At 43.2% G+C, this 22,681-nt stretch overlaps 1 protein-coding gene across 1 annotated transcript; it reads left to right on the top strand.

Moving 5' to 3' along the window:
* The first annotated feature begins 3 nt into the window (after positions 1 to 3).
* UNC50 (unc-50 inner nuclear membrane RNA binding protein) lies at positions 4 to 15,091 on the top strand. The gene is made up of 6 exons (XM_056555936.1): positions 4 to 136; positions 4,621 to 4,931; positions 5,916 to 6,039; positions 9,381 to 9,520; positions 11,185 to 11,286; positions 14,404 to 15,091. Exons 2-6 carry the CDS (start codon positions 4,652 to 4,654, stop codon positions 14,538 to 14,540), a joined length of 783 nt encoding a protein of 260 aa, XP_056411911.1. The 5' UTR covers positions 4 to 136; positions 4,621 to 4,651; the 3' UTR covers positions 14,541 to 15,091.
* Positions 15,092 to 22,681: the final 7,590 nt, after the last annotated feature.

The raw sequence follows: 22,681 nt of genomic DNA on the forward strand, positions 1-22,681 counted from the left end.
CTTCCTGATGCTAAAGGACTACATTTCCCGTGAGGCCACGTACCGGAGCTTCCGTCACCACACTTCCGCTTGCTCATGACGTCACTGGGCACTACGTGTTCTGGGTTGTGTTGCAGGAAGCTGCGGAGCTTACCAGGTGAGATGTGGAATGATGTGCCCACCACAGCAATGAGTCTATGACGTCATATATGAGGGGCACAGTCACGTGACATACTGTCTGTAGTTATCAGCAGGTGATGACGTCACACAGTGGTGGGTTCACTGTCCATGTAGTTGTGTACATGTAATGTCCTCCATCTTCTGGATTGTGGATTTGTCAGAGTCTGGAGACACTGAGTCTATATAAACCATGCTACATGGAGCTGACTGAGTGATATATACCTTATATATACTGGTCTACAGCTGGGGGGTCCCCTCACCCTGAACTATTGTGCTTGCTCTGTGGTTGTCATGGTAGCATCAAAGCATTAACTGAGTGAACTTCCTGTCCAGTGCCCTTCCCTCTAGTAGCCACTTAAAGGGGTTATCCAGGATATATATATATATCAACTGGCTCCAGAAAGTTAAACAGATTTGTAAATTACTTCTATAAAAAAATCCTAATCCTTTCAGTACTTATGAGCTGCTGAAGTTGATTTGTTGTTTTCTGTCTAAGGGTGCGTTCACACTGAGTAATTCAAGAGGAATTTACTTGAGTCATTCCTCTTGAATTCGCAGCTTAGAAATAATTAACATCTGCTTTGCCATTGACTTCAATGCATTTTACTCTGCACTGTTCACACATGTTCATTCTTCTTGCGGAATACGCGAGCAGAAGTCCATTGGATTCAGTGATAAAAAAAAAATTCTGCTTGAAATCCAACATCTGGAGGTCCGCAGGTTGTAGACCACTGACCTATACTTTACAATGCACGGATCCCTCAACAGATGGTTTCAACAAACAATGGTCCATTTGGAACGGATTACCATCGTATGTTGAGGGACCACTGTATAATAAATTATATAAAACCAGTCCTTAAGGATAGTGAAATAAAGAGATAAAAAGAGATAAAATTAGCGAGAAAAAGGTGATGTGAAGAGATGAGCGAATTTACAGTAAATTCGATTCGTCACAAACTTCTCGGCTCGGCAGTTGATGACTTTTCCTGCATAAATGAGTTCAGCTTTCAGCTGAAAAAGGTGGATACAGTCCTAGGAGACTCTTTCCTAGGAATGTATCCACCTTTTCCAGCCCACCGGAAAGCTGAACTAATTTATGCAGGGTAAATCATCAACTGCCGAGCTGAGAAGTTTGTGACGAATCGAATTTACTGTAAATTCGCTCATCTCTAGTGATGTGGACCCAAATAAATGTAAAATCAATAAGTTAAATGTCATAAAATAGATAGTGAATAAATAATGATAGTAAATGAATAATGTAATGATAATAAAAGACCTGAATCAAGGATAATGCACCAGTTGATTAAAGAGAAAATGTTTTCCAGTGGAGTACCCCTTTAATACTTCAGCAGGTTAGTTATGATTATCCAGCACCTTTGAGCGTTAGTGTCATGTAAAAATGATGTCTTTTTCTAAAGTTAGAAAAACAATGAATAGCTCAGCCCTGGAGTTTCTCATCATCCATAGAAAATACATGGAAGGAAAGTCCAATCCCCAAAATCTTCTTTATTGATATAAATCATGTCCTACAGGTAGAGACACAACAAATGAAAACTAATATCCTGGTTCTGGTACAGTGGTCCCTCAAGTTACAATATTAATTGGTTCCAGGACGACCATTGTATGTTGAGACCAGAACTCTATGGAAACCTGGTAATTGGTTCTGAAGACCCGAAATGTCATCCAAAAATAGGAAAAAGTGAGGATTAAAGAAAAATAAGTAGATAACTAATATAGATAAAGCAAATCCTTACATATAAAAGTAAGAAAGATCTGCTGGGAGCTGTAATCACTGTCTGTTTCCTAAAGAAGGTGCCTCCAGCTGTTGCAAAACTAAAACTCCCAGCATGCCTGGACAGCCTTTGGCTGTCCGGTTATGCTGGGAGTTGTAGATTTGCAACAGTTGGGCACACCCTGCTTGGGAAACACTGGTCTATGTAGAGGACTGAAGCTTCCCTCTGTGTCCTGTAGAGAACACGCAATGTCCCAAAAAAGTAACATGGAGTCGCCCTCACCTGATGTCCAAAGGAGCAGGTAACCCTGGTACAGGTAAAGTGTACAGAACATGTAATACCTCCCTGTACTGTAGGGGGCGCTACCAGACACCAGTCAGTGCATGCACTTGAGTAATACAGGTGTTTTACCAGTAAATTGTCCATCCTGATTGGGCAGTTCTTCCAGCCATTGACACGTTTCACAGATCTGGACTGTCTGTACATTGTATGTTGAGTCTGGTTTCAACCAATGTTCCAGAAAAGACCATTGTATATTGAAACTATTGTATGTTAAAGGAGTAGTCCAGTGGTGAACAACTTATCGCGGGGGGTCCGACCGCTGGGGCCCACTGCGATCTTCTGTACGGAGCCCCGACAGCCCGCGGGAAGGGGACGTGTCGACCTCCGCACGAAGCGGCGGCCGACACGCCCCCTCAATACAACTCTATGGCAAAGCCGAAGCGCTTCCTTCAGCAATCTCTGGCTCTGCCATAGAGATGTATTGAGGGGGCGTGTCGGCCGCCGCTTCGTGCGGAGGTCGACACCCGCTATCTGGCTGGAGAGCCTGGCCCCCGTACAGAGAGATCGCAGGGGGCCCCAGCGGTCGGACCCCCCGCAATCTCAAACTTATTCCCTATCCTTAGAATAGGGGATACGTTTTTCACCACTGGACTACCCCTTTAAGGCCATTGTAAGTTGAGGGATCACTGTATTGAATTTGCTGGACTTTCCTTCTATGTTTTACTTTATGCTTGTTTGGGCCATCAGTACTAGCAGATGTGGTGGCCGAGGGTACAGGTGTGTGTGGGGGAGGGGGTGCTTCTGTTCTTCTGTGATGCACTTAGCATATGCACAGATTCATTAGATAACTTCTCGGCACTTACTTCACTGAGAGGGGTACATACGTCCGTTACCCCCTCAAATCCTGCCAGCCTTACTAATAGCCCCCCGAGGTCTCCTCCTCAAGCCGATCCTCCTTTCCTCCACACGTGCTGTTCCCCAATCGACCTCCACACACTTCTATTTCAATATGGATCATATATAAATAAAACTTCCACTTTTTGCACTACAAAAATAATAAAACCGTACTAGTACATCAAGATCTGAGGCGTAGCGGGGATTATTTCTTTATATCCCTGAGGAATGGGAACAGCACGTGTGGAGGAAAGGAGGATCGGCTTGTGGAGGAGACCTCGGGGGGCTATTAGTAAGGCTGGCAGGATTTGAGGGATTTGAGGGGGGTAACGGACGTATGTACCCCTCTCAGTGAAGTAAGTGCCGAGAAGTTATCTAATGAATCTGTGCATATGCTAAGTGGAAATCGTCTGCTCTCCAATCTTTTTATTTTTGGTATTTTTCTATTTTTTTCGGGGTGGCTTGGAGCCTGCCGCATAGGATTGAAGCGGATGAAGGATCCACATTAGAGATTGTGAGACACATGCGTTTGTAAAACACCACTCACCAAGTGTAAGGTTTTCTTCCAACCCTTTTTTGTTTTATTGAGGTGTGTTGGTGGGGAGAATTTTGAGACGGTTCCCAAGGGATTTTTTCTGTGTTTTCCTATATACCGTATTTTTCGCCGTATAAGACGCACTTTTTCTTCCCCAAAACTGGGGGGAAAAGTTGGTGCGTCTTATACGGCAAATACACAATAAAACCTGTCCTATCGCGGTGGTCCATGCGGCCATCAACGGCCGGGACCCGCAGCTAATACAGGACATCACCGATCGCGGTGATGCCCTGTATTAACCCTTCAGACACGGCGATCAAAGCTGACCGCCGCATCTGAAGCAAAAGTGACACTAACCCGGCTGCTCAGTCCGTCTGTTAGGGACCGCCGCAGTGAAATCGCTGCGTCCCGAACAGCTAACAGGACACCGGGAGGGATCTTACCTGCCTCCTTGGTGTCTGCTCCGTGCCAGGATCCCCTGCATGGCGGCAACGGAGAGCGAGGATACAGGGCAGCAGAGACGTTCGGAGCGACGGGGACGCGGCGACATCCAGGGCACGCGGCGACATCCAGGGCAGCGGTGACGAGCGGTGACGGGTCTGGCGCAGCGGTGACACGTGAGTATTACCTCCTATACCAGTGGTCTTCAACCTGCGGACCTACAGATGTTGCAAAACTAAAACTCCCAGCATGCCCGGACAGCCAACGGCTGTCCGGGCATGCTGGGAGTTGTAGTTTTGCAACATCTGGAGGTCCGCAGGTTGAAGATCACTGTCCTATACTTTACATTGTATTTGGTTCAGAATCTTTTTTTTCTAGATTTTCATCCTTTAAAATTGGGTGCGTCTTATGTGCCGGAGCGTCTTATATGGCGAAAAATACGGTACCCTCTGATGCTTTGGAGATGTCAGGTTGGCCATACCCTTAGTAGGGCGGAGCTATGTTTGTTCTTGTCCGCTCTTTACAGGCTGCTGTGTATATTACTTTGTACTATCTGTCTCCTTGTTCTGCCTGCAGGCTTTATGTGACCCATCTCATTGCCCTCACCATGCTGCCTACCACATCGGTGAATTCTCGGACACAAGGCAATGGCACGCTCAGTTCTCGGGATGCCGCGCGGCACACAGCCGGAGCCAAGCGCTATAAGTACCTGCGGAGACTTCTTCACTTCAGACACATGGACTTTGAATTTGCTATTTGGCAGATGCTTTATCTTTTTACTTCACCACAGAAAGTGTACCGAAACTTCCAATACAGGAAACAGACCAAAGATCAGTGGGCTAGAGACGACCCAGCATTCCTAGTGCTACTCAGTATTTGGCTATGTGGTACGTTCTGTTATGGCAATGTGGGGTGTAGGTAGGCCCATTCCTATTTAAGCATTTATTCTGCAGGATATGCCATAAATTCCTGATAGAGGCAGGTCCTTCACTTATTATTACTTTTTGTGTGTGTGTGTGTGTGTGTGTGTGTGTGTGTGTGTGTGTGGGGGGGGGGGGGGGGGGGGGTTCTTTGACCCCCCCGGCAGACATTTCTTGTTATCCAGGAAAAAAACTTTATATATATATAGTAGAATAAAGCGTCCCGCAGCACTCCAATAGTGATCAAATAAGGTTGAAACAGACCGTGGTGACGGTCGAAACGTTGTATCTTACCATGAGGAAATAAACCTTATTTGATCGCTATTGGAGTGCTGCGGGACGCTTTATTCTGCTATACATCACTGCTGCTGCCAGTGACCCGGGCTGCGATTGGGCCCGCTTGCACCCGCTACACCTTTGCATCCCTGGTGTGCTGCTCCTCCTTGCTATCTGGACATATATATATATATCAACTGGCTCCAGAAAGTTAAACAGATTTGTAAATGACTTCTATTAAAAAATCTTAATCCTTTCAGTACTTATGAGCTTCTGAAGTTAAGGTTGTTCTTTTCTGTCTAAGTGCTTTCTGATGACACGTGTCTCGGGAACCGCCCAGTTTAGAAGCAAATCCCCATAGCAAACCTCTTCTACTCTGTGCAGTTCCTGAGACACGTGTCATCAGAGAGCACTTAGACAGAAAAGAACAACCTTAACTTCAGAAGCTCATAAGTACTGAAAGGATTAAGATTTTTTAATAGAAGTAATTTACAAATCTGTTTAACATTCTGGAGCCAGTTGATATATATAAAAAAAGGTTTTTCCTGGAATACCCCTTTAAAGTATTTAAAAAAAAGTCTATAGAGAGCTCCAGAACCCCCAGATAGATGTCATTATGTGGTTCTTTGTATAAATCTAAATGTTTAGTGTATAAATATTTTTTTCTTTTTGCAGTGTCCACTTTATTGTTTGGGTTTGTTGTTTTACAAATGGGATTTGTGGAAACACTGAAGCTGCTGTTGTGGATTGTGTTTGTTGACTGTATAGGTGTTGGATTACTGATCGCAACCATTATGTGGTAAGTTATTCACTAAACTCAATGCATATCACACTCCATGTGGAGGTCTAGCACCATTGACAAGATAGCTGATTACTTTATAATCATGGGGGGTCTGATTGCATTCTCGGGGACAGGGACCCGCTTCTCCCATTAGAGTGGTGCATTTAGCTGTTTATTTGCTACCAAAAAGAATGAATGGAGCATTGATGTACGTCTGCCACTCCTGTCAGACATGACACTCAGGTCCCCTTTTTCTAGGGTTGGACGCGGGAATGGTTTGGGCGGCTGTAGATAAGGAAAACTTTACAAGATGGGGAAACCAATTTAACCCCTTTAACGCTCCAAAACATACAGTAAGGCTGCATTCACGCCTCGTTTTTTACATACGGGTGCCGGATCCAGCTGGGGAAGGGGCAAACCGGGCGCTCCCGTACCCCAGCCAGATCAGCCTGTGACTCCATTTACTTAATGAGCCAACCGGAGTCAAACAGTGACTCCGGTCGGCTCAGTTTTGACCCATATCTGGTTTTGGATCGGACCTAAAACCGTAGTATACTACGGTTTTAGGTACAGTCAGGAAACCGCATACAGGTCAAAAATGAGCCGACCGGAGTCAACGTTTGACTCCGGTCGGCTCATTAAAGTAAATTGAGTCACGGGCTGATTCGGCTGTTGTACGGGAGCGCCCAGTTTGCCCCTCCCCCAGCCGGATCCGGCACCCGTATGTAAAAAACAAGGTGTGAATGCAGCCTTAGTCTATGTTCACATGCCAGAATTCCTGCATGGAAAATATCTTTGTGGACATTCTGCAGACTGCGGGCACCGGCATGACATGCTGGCGCTAGGACCGCTCGGGAATGCATTCCGTGCGGAATCCGCAGAAAGAATGGGCATATCTATTCTTTCTGTAGACACAGGAATTTGAACTTTCGTGCCAGACATTTCCGGTGTAGAAATTCTGCTATGTGCACAACGTAGCAGAATCCCATTGAAATCATTGGGACTCTTCTGCGGCGGAATTCCGCACGGAAATTCTGGCATGTGAACACAGGCTTACACTCTTTAAAGATGTATCAAGAGGGCTTGAGAGCAGGGCTCTGCCTATAACCAGGAGCTGGAGCCCACTGCTAACTTAAAGGGGTCCACTGCTAACTTAAAGGGGTAACGTAAAGGGGTAACTTAAAGGGGTACTCCGCTGCTCAGCATTTGGAACAAACTGTTTTGAATGCTGGAGCCAGCGCCGGGAGCTCGTGATGTCATAGTCATGCCCATCCCCATAGACTTGCATTGAGGGGGCAGGGATATGACGTCACTAGCTCCCAGCTCCAGCTTTCGGAACAGTTTGTTCCAAATGCTGCACAGTGGAGTACCCCTTTTAAATGCCATCACTGTTGACAGCAGCATTTAAAGGGGTACTCCGCCCCTAGACATCTTATCCCCTATCCAAAGGATAGGGGATAAGATGTCAGATCGCAGGGGTCCACATGGGGCGGAGTTGTGAGGTCACGCTCTTCCGCCATTGTGGTCGGGATCCGAAGCCTCCAGCGTTGCCGGAAGCCGTACAGGTGGGTGATGCAGCAGAGATCCCTGGGGTCCCCAGCAGCGGGACCCCCGCGATCTGACATCTTATCCCCTATCCTTTGCATTGGGGATAAAATGTCTAGGGGCGGAGTACCCCTTTAAACACTTCCAGTGCATGTCGTTGTCAGTTCACGACTCGAGATTGGCTTCCTATGATACGATCGCTAGGAGACAATGCATCGTCATGGCTTGTACTAGGCCTCTGTAGCTGCCATGACCGATCTATTGCTGTGGCTGCAGCAGTACAGTGACATCAATATCATTACTATGGTAGCAGAGGGACTAAAATAAAAAAAAATTAAAAAAAAAAATTGTTATTCCCTCTTTTTTTCTATTTAAAAAAAATTCAAAACAAAAAAGAAAGTAACGTTTTGGTATCGCCATTTGTGACACTGTCTGAACTGCTAAATTATCACAATCCCGATCACATATGGTTAATGGTTTAAATGCAAATAATAAAAAATTATAAAAAAAATCACGTATACTCACGGTCAGGACATGGCAATTTTAAGCATATTATTAATATAAATATTCCTAAGCCATTGGGGACATCAGGCATACTGATAGGCCCTGGGCCCTAGTGCACTGGTGCATTTGACATAAAGTATGGACTGGGCTCAGAAAGCAACGGCATTTCCCCCATAATACGAATGTAACGCTACCTTTTATGTCCCCCCAAATGTCTTGTAAACTCACATAGTTTCCAATAGCTATATAGTGATGTAAAAAAATCGAAACATATTTTTGACTGTGGAGCCGTATATAGATTTGGTGGGTTTACTGTATTACTGGTAATCTAAAATGGTGTCCAGTACATTGCAAGTAAGTGTGGTTTAACAGAATAGCAAGCCTTTAAGCCGCAGTAAAATCAGCACATCTAAGTATAGTCTTTGAAAAAGGGAAAATTATCCTCAAGTGCTGAATGTCTGATCCGGTTGCATCTTTAAAGGGGTATTCCAGGCAAAACCTTTATTTTTTTTTTATTTTTTTTTTTATTTTTTTTATTTTTTTTTAGATCAACTGGCTCCAGAAAGTTAAACAAATTTGTAAATTACTTCTATTAAAAAATCTTAATCCTTCCAATAGTTACCAGCTGCTGAAGTTGAGTTGTTCTTTTCTATCTGGCAACAGTGCTCTCTGCTGACATCTCTGCTTGTCTCAGGAACTGCACAGAGTAGAAGAGGTTTGCTATGGGGATTTTTTCCTACTCTGGACAGCTCCCGAGACAGGTGTCATCAGAGAGCACTTAGACAGAAAAGAACAACTCAACTTCAGCAGCTGATGAGCACTGGAAGGATTAAGATTTTTTAATAGAAGTAATTTACAAATCTGTTTAAAGGGTTACTCTGCTCCCCGGCGTCCAGAACATTGAGTTCCTGAACGCTGTGTGCGGGCATCTGTTTTCATGCCCGCCCCCTGGTGACGTCACGGCCTGTCCCCTCAATGAAAGTCTATGGGAAGGGGGCGCGACGGCCGTCACGCCCCCTCCCATACTCTTGCATTGAGGGGGCAGGACGTGACGGGGCTTGATGTCATGAGAGGGTGAGCGTGAACAGGGAAGCCCGCACACAGCGTTCAGGAACTCAATGTTCCGGACGCTGGGGAGCGGAGTAACCCTTTAACTTTCTGGAGCCAGTTGATATATAAAAACAGTTTTTCCCTGGAATCCCCCTGCTGTCTGCGCATCCACTGCGGTTGCGCTGTGTGTGACACGACCCTAATAGGTTAACCTAGCTCAGTTCTGATTTACTGTGTATCTGTTTCGTGCTTTGTTGTAGGTTTGTTACTAACAAGTACCTGGTAAAGCATCAGGGGAGAGATTATGACGTGGAATGGGGTTATTCATTTGATGTCCACTTGAATGCATTCTATCCACTTCTGGTCATCCTGCACTTCATCCAGTTGTTCTTCATCAAATGTAAGAAAATTGTGGTATAATGTGTTTTTTATGTATTTTATTTTATTTACATTTTTTTTTTTTTTACAATGGCTTTTAACCCTTATAGGACAGACCCATTTTTTACCTTAATGACCAGGCTATTTTTATTTATTTATTTATTTATTTATTTATTTGAATGGGTCTCTTTAAATCGTAATAACTTCTGAGCGGAGCGATTCTGATATCCTTTTTTTCATGACATATTGTACTATATATAAGTGGTGCATTTTTGTTGACACATGCAGCATTTTTTTTGAAAAACTCCAAAATATTGTGAAAAACTGGAAAATTTGTCGTTTTTTAATTTTTTTATGGTGTACACTGTGCAGTAAAAGTGATGTTGTATTTATTCTGTGGGTCAGTACGATTATGGCGATACCCATTTTATATTGCTTTCTATGTTCTTTTTCCTTTTCTAAGCAAAATTATTTTCTGCCATTCATTTTCCAACAGTCGTAACTTTTTTATTTCTCGTCCGTCGCCATTGAGTGAGGGCTTACTTTTTGCAGGATGAGCTGTACTTTTCATTGGTATCATTGTTGCGATACCTGCTGCCTTTTGATCTTTTTTTTTATTCTGCTATTTGTACCAAAATTGTTGAATTTTATATATTTTTTTTTTTACGGTGTTCACCGTATGGGATAATTTACATTTTAGATTTTATAGTACATGTCATTACGGACATGACATTACCTATTATGTATATGATTTAGTATTTTTGATCTTTTTTGATGACAATACAGGGTTTTATTGGGAATGGGGCTTTTTCTTACACTTCATACATGTATTATTTTATTTTACACTTTTTACAGGTTCTACTATGCTGCAATACATTTGTACTGCAGCACAGTATGACCTGATCAGCTGCAGACACTACAGCCTGTGCGATCCAGCCTCTTGCTGGATCATAAAGGCTTCCGTAGCAGGCAGACAGGAGGCCATGATCTGACCTCCTGCTGCCACAGCAACCAACGGCGACCTGCGATCCTATCGCGACGCCCCCGCCGTTGATGAACAGGGGGAGCACACTCCCCCTGTCAACACCATAGATGCCGTGATCAGGATTGATCACAGCATCTATGGGGCTAATGCTTCAGGGACCGGCGTGATCACGGCTCTGGCTGCTGCGGCGGGACCCCGACTGTGATTGACAGCCGGGTCCCGCTGCTGATCTCCTATGCTGGATATGCATACGTCCCAGTGTGCGAACATGTTGGGATGTATGCATATGTCCTATAGCGGGAAGGGGTTAATGTTGAAATACAGAGCTCACAATGCTCTGTAGAGCAGTAATCTCCACACTGTGGACCTCTAGATGCCAACAGCTGTCCAGGCATACTGGCAGTTGTAGTTTTGCAACATCTGGAGGTCCACAGTGTTGAGCCCGCTGCTGTAGAGCGTCAGTAAACCACATCAGTATGTTGACAGAAATATTTGAGCAGTGCTCGGCACTCGAGATGGACTGTCATCCTACAGCAGATCCCGTATGTGTGAATGAACCCTAAAAAGCGATTCGTACTTTCCCCATGTCAGATCCAAGCAGAGTTGTTTGAGAGCTCTACACATTCTTATAGCTACATTGACTGTATTGGTCCAGTCTTACATTCTCTGTGTCATTTTGTTTTTCCCATATCCTTTTGCAGATGTTGTCTTGTCAGATTGGTTCATCGGTTACTTTGTTGGAAACACATTCTGGTTGGTTGCGATTGGATATTACATCTATATAACCTTCCTTGGGTATAATGGTAAGTTACAGGGTCAGGCTTTTATGTTATTGTGTGCTGTGTTTACTCCAGTCTAGGTCTATACCTTGGGTAAAATAATTCTGATCTTGTACTTGTTCTGGTTGCCATGGGAATAAACCAAGACGGAGAACTGTGTTTTATTTATGGATACCGCCAGGCTCACTCACCTCAATTCTGTCTATAAAGACAGGGGAGGACATTTATCATTCAATATAGACGTTTCTTTCCGTCTATCCTTGGCGCTTGAATGTCGCAGTTATGTTAATTTAGCGACTTATATGCGACTTTTTGAATAGAAGTTTCCTAGCGTTTTGTCTAGCAGTACACCATTTTCTGATTTAGACATGCACTGCACCCTCATTTATCATATGCAATAATAAGTCACAAAATATTGCGCAAAAGTACGCATACCAAAAGCACACGTACAAAGCCTCTCTACCCTGCGCAAAACAAATTCATTATCTATGGTAGAATCAGATGATAAATTACACGCTGCTAAGCAAAAAGTTAGAAGGAAACAGATCGGTAAAAAAAAAAGAGTAGCGTACACTTTTAATGATAAATGTCCCCCAGGATGCTTAGAAATACTTCTGCTTACGTTTAGCTAATGTAACAGGCATGGGGATTGATTTTAAGTTGGATTGCAATTCCATCTCTGTAGTGGTTCTGTAATGCAGCCTACATTTCCCAAGAATCCTCTGGCTATGGGTGTGGCATTTGATCACTGCAGCTGGTCATCTAATTAATTTATTTTTTGTTACCTTTACCTTTACAGTTGTTACAGTACTACAGTTCCCATTGTGCTTTTATGTCTGTGCATGATGGAAGTTGTAGTTTGCAACAGTCACAGGTTGGGAAACAATGATTTAAGTGTACAGTTCCTATGTGGGGGCATAGCGGCACAGTTTATATGGGGGGCATAGTGGCACAGTTTATATGGGGGGCATAGTGGCACAGTTTATATGAAGGGCATAGTGGCACAGTTTATATGAAGGGCATAGTGGCACAGTTTATATGAAGGGCATAGTGGCACAGTTCAAATGTGGGGGGCATAGTGGCACAATTCAAATGTGGGGGGCATAGTGGCACCGTTTATATGGGGGGGGCATAGTGGCACAGTTTATATGGGGGGGCATAGGGGCACAGTTTATATGCGGGGGGCATAGTGGCACCATTTATATGGGGGACATAGTGGCACAGTTTATATGAAGGGCATAGTGGCACAGTTAATATGGGGGGGGGGCATAGTGGCAGTCATCATTCAGGGGGTACAAACACCACAGACATTCATTGTTTTAAGGGACACATAGGTATAATTCGGTTTAGAGCACAGTATTTGGCAATATTATATTTGTGGACTCAGCATGTGACAGTATTACACTCAGGAGCACAGTGTGGCATTATTAGATTCAGGGGTACAGAGTGTGGCAGTATTATATTTAGGGGTACAATAATAATAATGTTGTTCTAGAACAGGCATCACCTATTTCTTGCATGGCATTGCGTATGCTAGATGTGAACCAGGTCTTAGCATTCAGCTCTGCCCTTCACCGAATGGCAGACCTGGATAAGCGGCCCCTATTAAAAATAGTTGGGTACCCCTGGTGTAGATAATCGAACAGTGTTATGGGGATCACCCACCCCCCTCACATTCCAGCTAAGAAATGTAACATTCTTAGTCATGACATGGTAAAAGACAGAGATAAACAAGGGCAAAATGAAGCCCATAAGGGCAGAGCATGAAAATGCAGGTAGACATAGGAAAATGAGTAAGAGAAAGAAAAAGATGAGCCATTCTTAAAAAGAACACTAGATGGCAGCAGAGTATATCCAAAACCCCAAGCAGCTAATAAGGCGCATTCTTTACATAACAGTGCGACATTGTGAAAAACCAAAACAATGAACAACAAAAAACCTCAGCGTCACATAGAGCAGGGAGAGCCACCAGTTCTCCATACAGCTATAGGAAGGTAACTGACAGCCGACAGTCCCACAGTGAAGAATAGACTGTGACTTTTGGGCTCAGTCATATGTAATCAGAAGGCAAAGCAACATAGAACACCCATTGGATGGTGTAGTTAGAGTGTACTTGCATCAAATCTATTACATGTGAATATGGGGCTATCCCCTATCCAGTGGCAGGACCCCCGCGATCTCTCCTGCAGCACCCATCTGTCTCAGCTGCACAAAGCGATGATCGCTCTGTATCTGAAGACTCAAGACCACGGGGCCGGAGTATTGTGACGTCACGACTCCACCCCCTTGTGACGTCACACCCCGCTCCCCCAATACAAGTCTATGGGTTTGGGTGTGATGTCACAAGGGGCCGTGGTCGTGAGTCTTCAGACACAGAGTGATAATCGCTTTGGATAGGGGGTAAGATGTCTTAGGGCCGGAGTACCCCTTTAAATGCTGTCTACAGCCAGGTTTGTAAGCCAGGTCTGGGCTGGTGTATGTTTGTAGTTTGAGGGCTATACCAGAAAATCACTGCGTTTTACGTTTTTTTTTTTTTGAAAAACCACTTTAAGAGTAGGGTCTGCAGCGACCCATAGTGTGTCTTCAGCTGTTGCCCTGCCCCCTGGCCGGCTCGCAGCGGTAATCCACTTTTTCGAGCAGCCCACTTAGGGGCCTGTGAGTCGCACAGTGCATGCGCAGTGTACTCGGGAACTTGCAGGCCAGGGGGCGGAGCAGCAACAGCTGGAGTCGCACTATTTTACCCTGCAGATCCGTTACGTGTGACCCTACACTAAAGAGGCTATCCAGTGGAAGCAGTTAATTTTTTACTGTCCCCAGACTGCCTACAAAAACAACAACCACTTTAGCTCACCTTCCGCTGCTCCCTCATAGCTCCAGTATTGGGGTGCCCAGATAATTTGGGAACTGACAGTGCCGCTTGCCAATCACTGGCCGAGGGGGGACACCAATGCAGCCAGTCACTGGCATTTACAGCTCCGGCCACCTCTGGTGAAGCAGACTACAAGGGAGCAGCTGAAGGGGGGTTAGTGTTTGTGTATGCAGCCTGGGGGAAACAATAAATGAACTATTTCCACTGATAACCTCATATATGAAGTTAAACATTACATATTTGAAGAATGTAATTTTTTTTTCTCTCCTCAGCGCTGCCATTTTTGAAAAACACAGTGGTCTTACTTTATCCCTTTGCAGCTTTGATATTGCTCTACGTCTTGTCCTTGGCTTTGGGATGGAACTTTACAGCCATGCTCTACGCTTTCTACAAGTACAGAGTGAATTGAAGATCATGTGGATTTCTTGTTGATTTTGTATAAATTGTAAATATTCCTTTTTGTTGTCGAATATAGTTAAAGTCCTTGGTTTAAGAAAGAACGAGTTGGTTTTTATTTTGGAAAAGGTGATGCAGTAAATGTTTCTTTTCATGTTGCTTGCACAGAGGAAAGGAAACAACTCAGGGCTGAACCATTTTTAGTTCATTTTAATTGAAAAGCTCATGGGGTCCATACACCTTTTATACAACAACTGACATGTTGTGTGTTATCCTTTATTGTACGTCACATACATGTTACATAGGGTGGGGGTATTTCATACTAGTGGTTGCAGTATCCACAAATAAAAGATGCTAAGTGACTGCTCTCATGTTGTATACTTTACCACAGATCAGTCCTAATATGGTACCTACAGTTGACTTCCTCTCACATTACTAGACACGTTTGCTGCTGTCAAATACTATGTTTACAATGGCATATTTATTATGTTCCATAAAATGTAACTTCATTCATGCAACATTTAGAAGGCATAAGAATAATGCTTACATGATGAACTCAGTGTGAATTTGTATTAATAAATAGTAATATTTGTATATTCGGCTGCTTCACAGTAGAATTACTAAGTTTTTAGATGAAATGTCCCTTTTTTACAGCATCATTATTCCCACTTCTGCACCAATTTCAGAAAAGGGTATGAGTTACAGGTAGATGCGGAGAATTAGAGATAAGCGAACTTACAGTAAATTCGATTCGTCACGAACTTCTCGGCTCGGCAGTTGATGACTTTTCCTGCATAAATTAGTCCAGCTTTCCGGTGCTCCGGTGGGCTGGAAAAGGTGGATACAGTCCTAGGAGACTCTTTCCTAGGACTGTATCCACCTTTTCCAGCCCACAGGAGCACCTGAAGACTGAACTAATTTACGCAGGATAAGTCATCAACTGCCGAGCCGAGAAGTTCGTGACGAATCGAATTTACTGTAAGTTCGCTCATCTCTACTGAGAATCTGTGGGAAAAAAAGGACTTTTTTTTTTTGATCAGTGGATTATAACATGGCCTTCCACAAATGCATTGCTGCTCTAAATCAGTGCAAGGATGTGGTGTTATTTAGAATATTGCCTCTGCTTTAGTTGCCTATAGGGCAGAAATATACATAAGACACAAATAGGAAAGTTGGAAAAAGCCTCTCCTGCAGTGTTAATCCAGACTTAAAGGGGCACTCCGGTGGATTTTTTTTTTTTAAATCAACTGGTGACCGAAAGCTAAACAGAATTGTAAATTACTTCTATTAAAAAAATCTTAATCCTTCCAGTGCTTATTAGCTGCTGAATACTACAGAGAAAATTATTTTCTTTTTGGAACACAGAGCTCTCTGCTGACATCATGACCACAGTGCTCTCTGCTGACATCTCTGTCCATTTTAGGAACTGTCCAGAGCAGCATATGTTTTCTATGGGGATTTTCTCCTACTCTGGCCAGTTCTTAAAATGGACAGAGATATCAGCAGAGAGCACTGTGCTCGCGATGTCAGCAGAGAGCTCTGTGTTCCAAAAAGAAAAGAATTTCCTCTGTAGTATTCAGCAGCTCATAAGTACTGGAAGGATTAAGATTTTTTTAATAGAAGTAATTTACAAATCTGTTTAACTTTCTGGCACCAGTTGATTAAAAAAAAAAAAGTTTTCCACCAAAGTACCCCTTTAAACAAAATTACACATGACAAAAAACAACCAGTCCAACTTTAGGCTGGGAAAAAAATAAAAGGAATATCTGGCCATCCTTTCCATATAGTCCATATGATGCCCTTTTGTACGTGCCACGCATTTAACGCCTGATCTGGTAGACAAAGGTAAGTCCAGAATGGTAGTGGTAAAAATGTAATGTTCTCTATGTTAAACCACACTGAGTTCTCACATAACCATTTTGTTTCTTGGCGGGAATAAATCATTACACTCAATCATAGAGCTGTGTTCAGAACAGGCCAGAGTGGATTCAATGGACTTACCTTTGGAAAAAGAAAAATAATGCTGCCAGAAGCATTTTTTTTTTTTTTTGTCCTTTTACAGCTGCAAAACATAAGCAAAGTTTGGCCTCCTTACTAGTTATTCAAGTATTTCCCAACCACGGTGCCTCCAGGTGTTGCAAAACTACAACTCCCAGCATGCCTGGACAGCCAAAGGCTGTCCAGGCATGCTGGGAGTTTTAGTTGTGCAACATCTGGAGGCACCCTGGTAGGGAAACATTGAGTTATTCACTACCCTGTGTGCATTGGTTACCTCCTCTACCACAATGACAGCAACTAGGCTGTAGTGTAATGTCTTTGAAGAGGACCCGTGGCCTCCCCCAAACATGCTGAGCTCTGTGTGTGTATATGTGAGTGCCCTGAGTGTAGTAATATTACCCCCTCCAAAGTGAGCAATGACTGAAAAGTACACAATGTTACGCAATTCAATGCGATAGCTGTACATATAATATAAATACACCAAAACCATCTGAACAAATGTTTCTTCAAGGATAAAGGGAGCTGGAAGTTAATATGGCAAACGTAAACAATGCAAAAAAAAAAAATGTCCTCACGCAGCAGCCTTCTTGCTCAGATCCAAACACGATTAAAAACAAGATTTCCCAAGGAAGAGAAAGTCTGACATTCAGAATGGTTAAAGGGGTTATCTGCCATAAGGTGATTTTAGTAGTATGTACCTGCCAGAACGGGGTATTTATTACCTGTTGAATTTAGTTCTCTCAAATACACATCCCATAGTTTGTAAGTACAAAGTCACTTTCCTCCCTCCCACCCATTTAAACACACCTGTAATCCCTTCAATACAATACACCAGTATTTTCTACACAGGGTGCATACAGCTGTTGCAAAATGAACTCTCCCACCTAGTGATGTCGGGTCTCGACGCACTGCAACTTGGGAAATCCCTAGACCTGAGTTATTTTGTATACTGTTAAAAATAAATATTAGGGCGAAAATAACAAGAATTGTGAGAAAACCATCACACACAGATACAGACACTATATTATGAACTACACTAACTTTACAGCCCCTGTAGCATAGTCAAATAAAAAAAAATCCTGGAATACCCTGTTGCAGCTTTATTCAATACAAAAAAGTGTACTGCATACACTACAAAATCTTCCAATGTGCATTAAACTGATTTATACAGGCGGGGGGTGTGGGAAATGTTTGATGACACCAGCAACAGCACACCTGCACCATTGGATCTTGGACAAAGACCCTACCAGTATTATATATAAAAAATAAACTAGATCTTGGGGAGGGTTTCTCCATGTGGATTTTTGATGGTAGAAATTTGAGAGATTTATTTGTTTCTGAACCAATATGTCTCATATTTCATTGCCTTCCGGGTCAGTTTTCAAATGACAGTCATAGTGATTAGACAGGTTATTACAGCCTCGAGTCGTTTATTAGTCTCCTTTTCATCTATGACCTTGCGTCCTGACATGTCTTGGTTCTCGTGTGACGTCACATCCTTATATATTGGCATCCCGTATAAGGCCTTAGTAACTTTACACTACCATTTATCCAAATACTGTAACAGTATAATGTGGATGTCACCGATTTAGTTTTGTCACAGAATTATTATTTTTTTTAATGTATGTTTCCCTCTCCAGGTCAAGGGTTGTCTAATGGGGGCCACATTCTCACCCTCACTAGCCAACCTTTATATGACCTGGTGAGAAGAAGGATCCATCTTCACATCTGATAATTTGTTTCTCTGCCAAATTGCCTGGTATGGACGTTGTATAGATGGCATCCTGGCGGTTTGACAGGGAACCCTGAATCTGGCTGCTCAGGCATCTTTTGTGCACTATGGTTTTTTGGAAATTAATTTAACCCCTTAAGGACGCAGAACATTTTATTTTTATGTTTTCATTTTTCCTCCTCGCCTTCAAAAAATCATAACTCTTTCATATTTTCTTCCACAGACTAGTATGAGGGCTTGTTTTTTGCGCGACCAGTTGTCCGTTGTAATGCCATCACTCACTTTACCATAAAATGTATGACGCAACCAAAAAAATACTGTGTGTGGGGAAATTAAAAAGAAAACCACAATTTTGCAAATTTTGAAAGGTTTTGTTTTCACACCGTACAATTTATGGTAAAAATGACGTGTTCTTTATTCTTTGGGTCAATACGATTAAAATGATACCCATGATTACATACTTTTCTATTACTGTTGCGCTTAATAAAAATCACAAACTTTTTAACCAAATTAGTACGTTTAAGATCCCCCTATTTTGAAGACCTATAACTTTTTCATTTTTCCGTATAAGCGGCAGTATGAGGGCTAATTTTTTGCGCCGTGATCTGTACTTTTTATTGATACCATATTTGCTTATATAAAGCTTAATACATTTTTTATAAATTTTTTTGGGAATAAAATGTTATAAAAAAGCAGCTATTTTGGACTTTTTTTTTTTTTTACGTTCACCGTACGGTATCATTAACATTTTATTTTAATAGTTCAGATATTTATGCACGCAGCGATACCAAACATGTAGTATATAAAATATTTTTTTAACACTTTTTGGGGGTGAAATAGGGAAAATGGGTCAATTTTTATTGGGGGAGGGGGTTTTTCACATTTTTTTAACTTTTTTGTGCTTTTATTTTTACACTTTAATAGTTCCCATAGGGGAATATTTATAGCAATAGGACATAGCACTGATCAGGGTTATCGGTCATCTTCTGCTCTGGTCTGCAGGAAGGCAGATCAGAGCAGAAGACTCCTGGAAGACAGCGGAGGCAGGTGAGGGGACCTCCGGCTGCCGTGCTGGATGATTGGATCGCCGCGGCAGCGCTGCGGGCGATCCGATCATCCAATTAAGTGACCGCGATGCTGCAAATGCCGTGATCGGTATTGATCACGGCATCTGAGGGGTTAATGGCAGACATCCGCGGCGATCAACAGCCGGGACCTCCCGCGCATGATCCAGGCATCGCTCCGATGCCTGCGGTTATGCTTAGGACGTAAATGTATGTCCTGGTGCGTTAAGTACTGCATCACCAGGACGTACATTTACGTCCTTTGTCGTTAAGGGGTTAAAGGAGTACTCCAGGGAAGTTAAGAAATATAAAAATTCCCCAAAACCACCACAATACCTGTTCTGTGTTCACTGTAGTTATTCATGTGGTTTTGGCAGCTCATTTGGCCCCTGATGTCTCCTAAATATTCTTTTTTCTTGCTTACAGCAGACTACAACTCCCAGAAGTCAGTGCAGCTCTGTGTAATGGCTGCCAGCCAACTGCTTTCACTATCTGTGTGCATGTTCACACTGCAACTCACACACTGTACAGGTCTTTTCTTTCAGACTATCCTTCCTCCAGCAATAAATCATGTTGTGCTCTGAATGGCAGCAGTGATTAGATCTTCAGCAGAAAAACAGCAGCTATTTGCTCAGTTGTGACTGAGAATCTTCACTGCTCTTCTCTCACAGCTCACAAGCTCTCAATGGGGAGGGGAGGTGTGGCTGTACAGTCAGAGCTCTAGACCAGACTGAAATCAGTTAGTGTTGTCCTGAAGGGAGGGGGCTAGGTCTCACTGAGGAGACAGGGTGGATCTGAGAATGACATTTTTCTCTCACTCCCTGCATGTGACAGCTGAAAGGAAACTGCTCCATATGGCTAATGAATGATATTTCGACAAATACATAGGTTGGTGAGAGGGAAAAGATGGGCTATGGGTTTAGTTCCCCGGAGTACCCTTTTAATAAGACAGGAATTAAAATTGAGATAAAAAGTCAGGAGGAGATGGCAGCGCCTCGTGTATAGGCAGAGGTGAATCTTCTGTGAGGCACGTTGTTAGGTAAAGGTGAGGTGTGTAGATAGCACGCCAGCATTGTATATAGTGTATAGCAGTGTCTGTAGTAGTATAGGTGAAGAGGATCTGGAGAAAAATTACTGCAGCATCGCTTTCATCCAAGCAGTCGAAGATGCAGAGTATATTTGTTTCAATAACTTATTGAAAGCTTGGTAAAAAACAGCAAATAAAAAAAATTAAAAAAAAACATGAAACAACAATTAGAGATGAGCAAAGTTACAGTGATTCGATTCGTCACAAACTTCTCGGCTCGGCAGTTGATGGCTTATCCTGCATAAATTAGTTCAGCTTTCAGGTGCTCCGTGGGCTGGAAAAGGTGGATACAGTCCTAGGAAAGAGTCTCCTAGGACTGTATCCACCTTTTCCAGCCCATCGGAGCACCTGAAAGCTGAACTAATTTATGCAGGAAAAGTCATCAACTGCCGAGCCGAGAAGTTCGTGACGAATCGAATTTACTGTAAGTTCACTCATCTCTAATTGAAACCAATATACTCTGCATCTTCGACTCCTTGGATGAAAGCGCTGATGCAGTAATTTTTCTCCACATCCTCTTTAGGAACTAAAATTATCTTGCATACAATGCTGTAGACCTAGATGTTCTATATGTCCATGATAAAGACAACCTCCATATAATGAATAGTTACACATCACGTAACGTGCACATTAATAAAACAAACCCATCACGTGAATCTACTTATGCAGTTTGTTGAACCTTGTGTATTTCAGAAAACTGAAACAGCATGTGACAGGTGTCCAGTTTGTAGACGCTGTTGAGCTTCAAAACCCGATACCCTAACAATGATCACGAAAGTATCTTCTCTAAGAGTTTTACCCATAGGACAGGTCAGTAGACTGTTACCATGTGGTGACTGGAGAAGAAAGCTTCTCAATAGTAGAAGCCTTTTGGACATTAAAACTTGACACTGGAGTTCTGAAAGAAATGAATTATCGTTCTGATGTAATGGTAAAAGTTTTTATAATAAATGTGGTCCACTTTGTCATCAAAGCATTTGCAGTATGATGCCCTTTTAAAAAGTAGTTGAATTAACCCCTTAAGGACTGAGCCCTTTTTCACAATTCTGTCACTTTAAGTGTTAATAACTCTAAGACGCTTTTACCGATTATTCTGATTCTAAGATTGTTTTTTCGTGACATATTCTACTTTATTTTAGTGGTAAATTTTCGTTGCTACTTGCATTTCTTGGTAAAAAATCCCAAAATTTCATGAAAATTTTGCATTTTTCTAACTTTGAAGCTCTCTGCTTCTAAGGAAAATGGATATTCCAAATACATTTTATTTTTAGTCACAAATACAATATGTCCACTTTATGTTGACATCATAAAATGGACATATTTTTACTTATTGAAAAAATTAGAGGACTTCAAAGTAGAGCAGCAATTTTCAACATTTTCATGAAAATTGCAAAAAATCTGAAGTGACTGATGTTACAGAACTACAACTCCCAGCATGCCTGGGCAGTCTTGGCATGCTGAGAGTTGTAGTTTGGCAACATCTGGAGGGCTACCGTTTGGGCACCACTGTAATAGTGGTCTCCAAACTGTGACCCTCCAGATGTTGCAAAACTACAACTCCCAGCATGCCCAGACAGCCTTTGGCTGTCTGGGCATGCTGGGAGTTGCAGTTTGGCAACCACTAGAAGGGCAGCAGTAAATATCGCTTTACTGCCACCTTCCTTCCTTACGGCCCCCCCCCCCCCCCCCCCCCCCCCCCCCCCCCCCCCCCCCCCCACCGTCGCCTCCCTACCTGCGCCGCTGATCTCCGCTGTCTCCACCGCTGATCGGCGGTCCCCACGGCATCTTGTCCTCAGGTACCGGCCGCCATCTTCTCCCCCCATTCTGCCCGACATCCAGGGGTGGGCAGAGCGGGGGGTTTCCATGGTAACCCCGTCGTGCACTGCCATTGGTCAGTATTAATTTCTGACTAATGGCAGGGGATAGGAGGAGATCGCACCATTGCGACCTCGCTCCTATCCCTCAGGATGATCTGGGCTGTCACTTCGATCATCCCTATTTTCCGGGTGATCGGGTCACCAGAGACCCGATCAGCCCGGAATACCAGAAAATCGCATGTCTGACTTGACATGCAATTTCCTGCGATCGCCGATATGGGGGGGGGGTGTGTGTGTGTGTGTGTGTGTGTGTGTGTGTGTGTGTGTGTGTGTGTGTGTGTGTGTGTGTGTGTGTGTGTGTGTGTGTGTGTCTCAGGACCCCCCTCGGTGATGTGCCGGAATGCCTGCTGAATGATTTCAGCAGGCATCCCGGTCCGGTCCCGGACTGGCTAGCGG

The sequence above is a fragment of the Hyla sarda genome, chromosome 2, assembly GCF_029499605.1.
Source record: "Hyla sarda isolate aHylSar1 chromosome 2, aHylSar1.hap1, whole genome shotgun sequence".
NCBI classification, from domain to species: Eukaryota; Metazoa; Chordata; class Amphibia; order Anura; family Hylidae; genus Hyla; species Hyla sarda.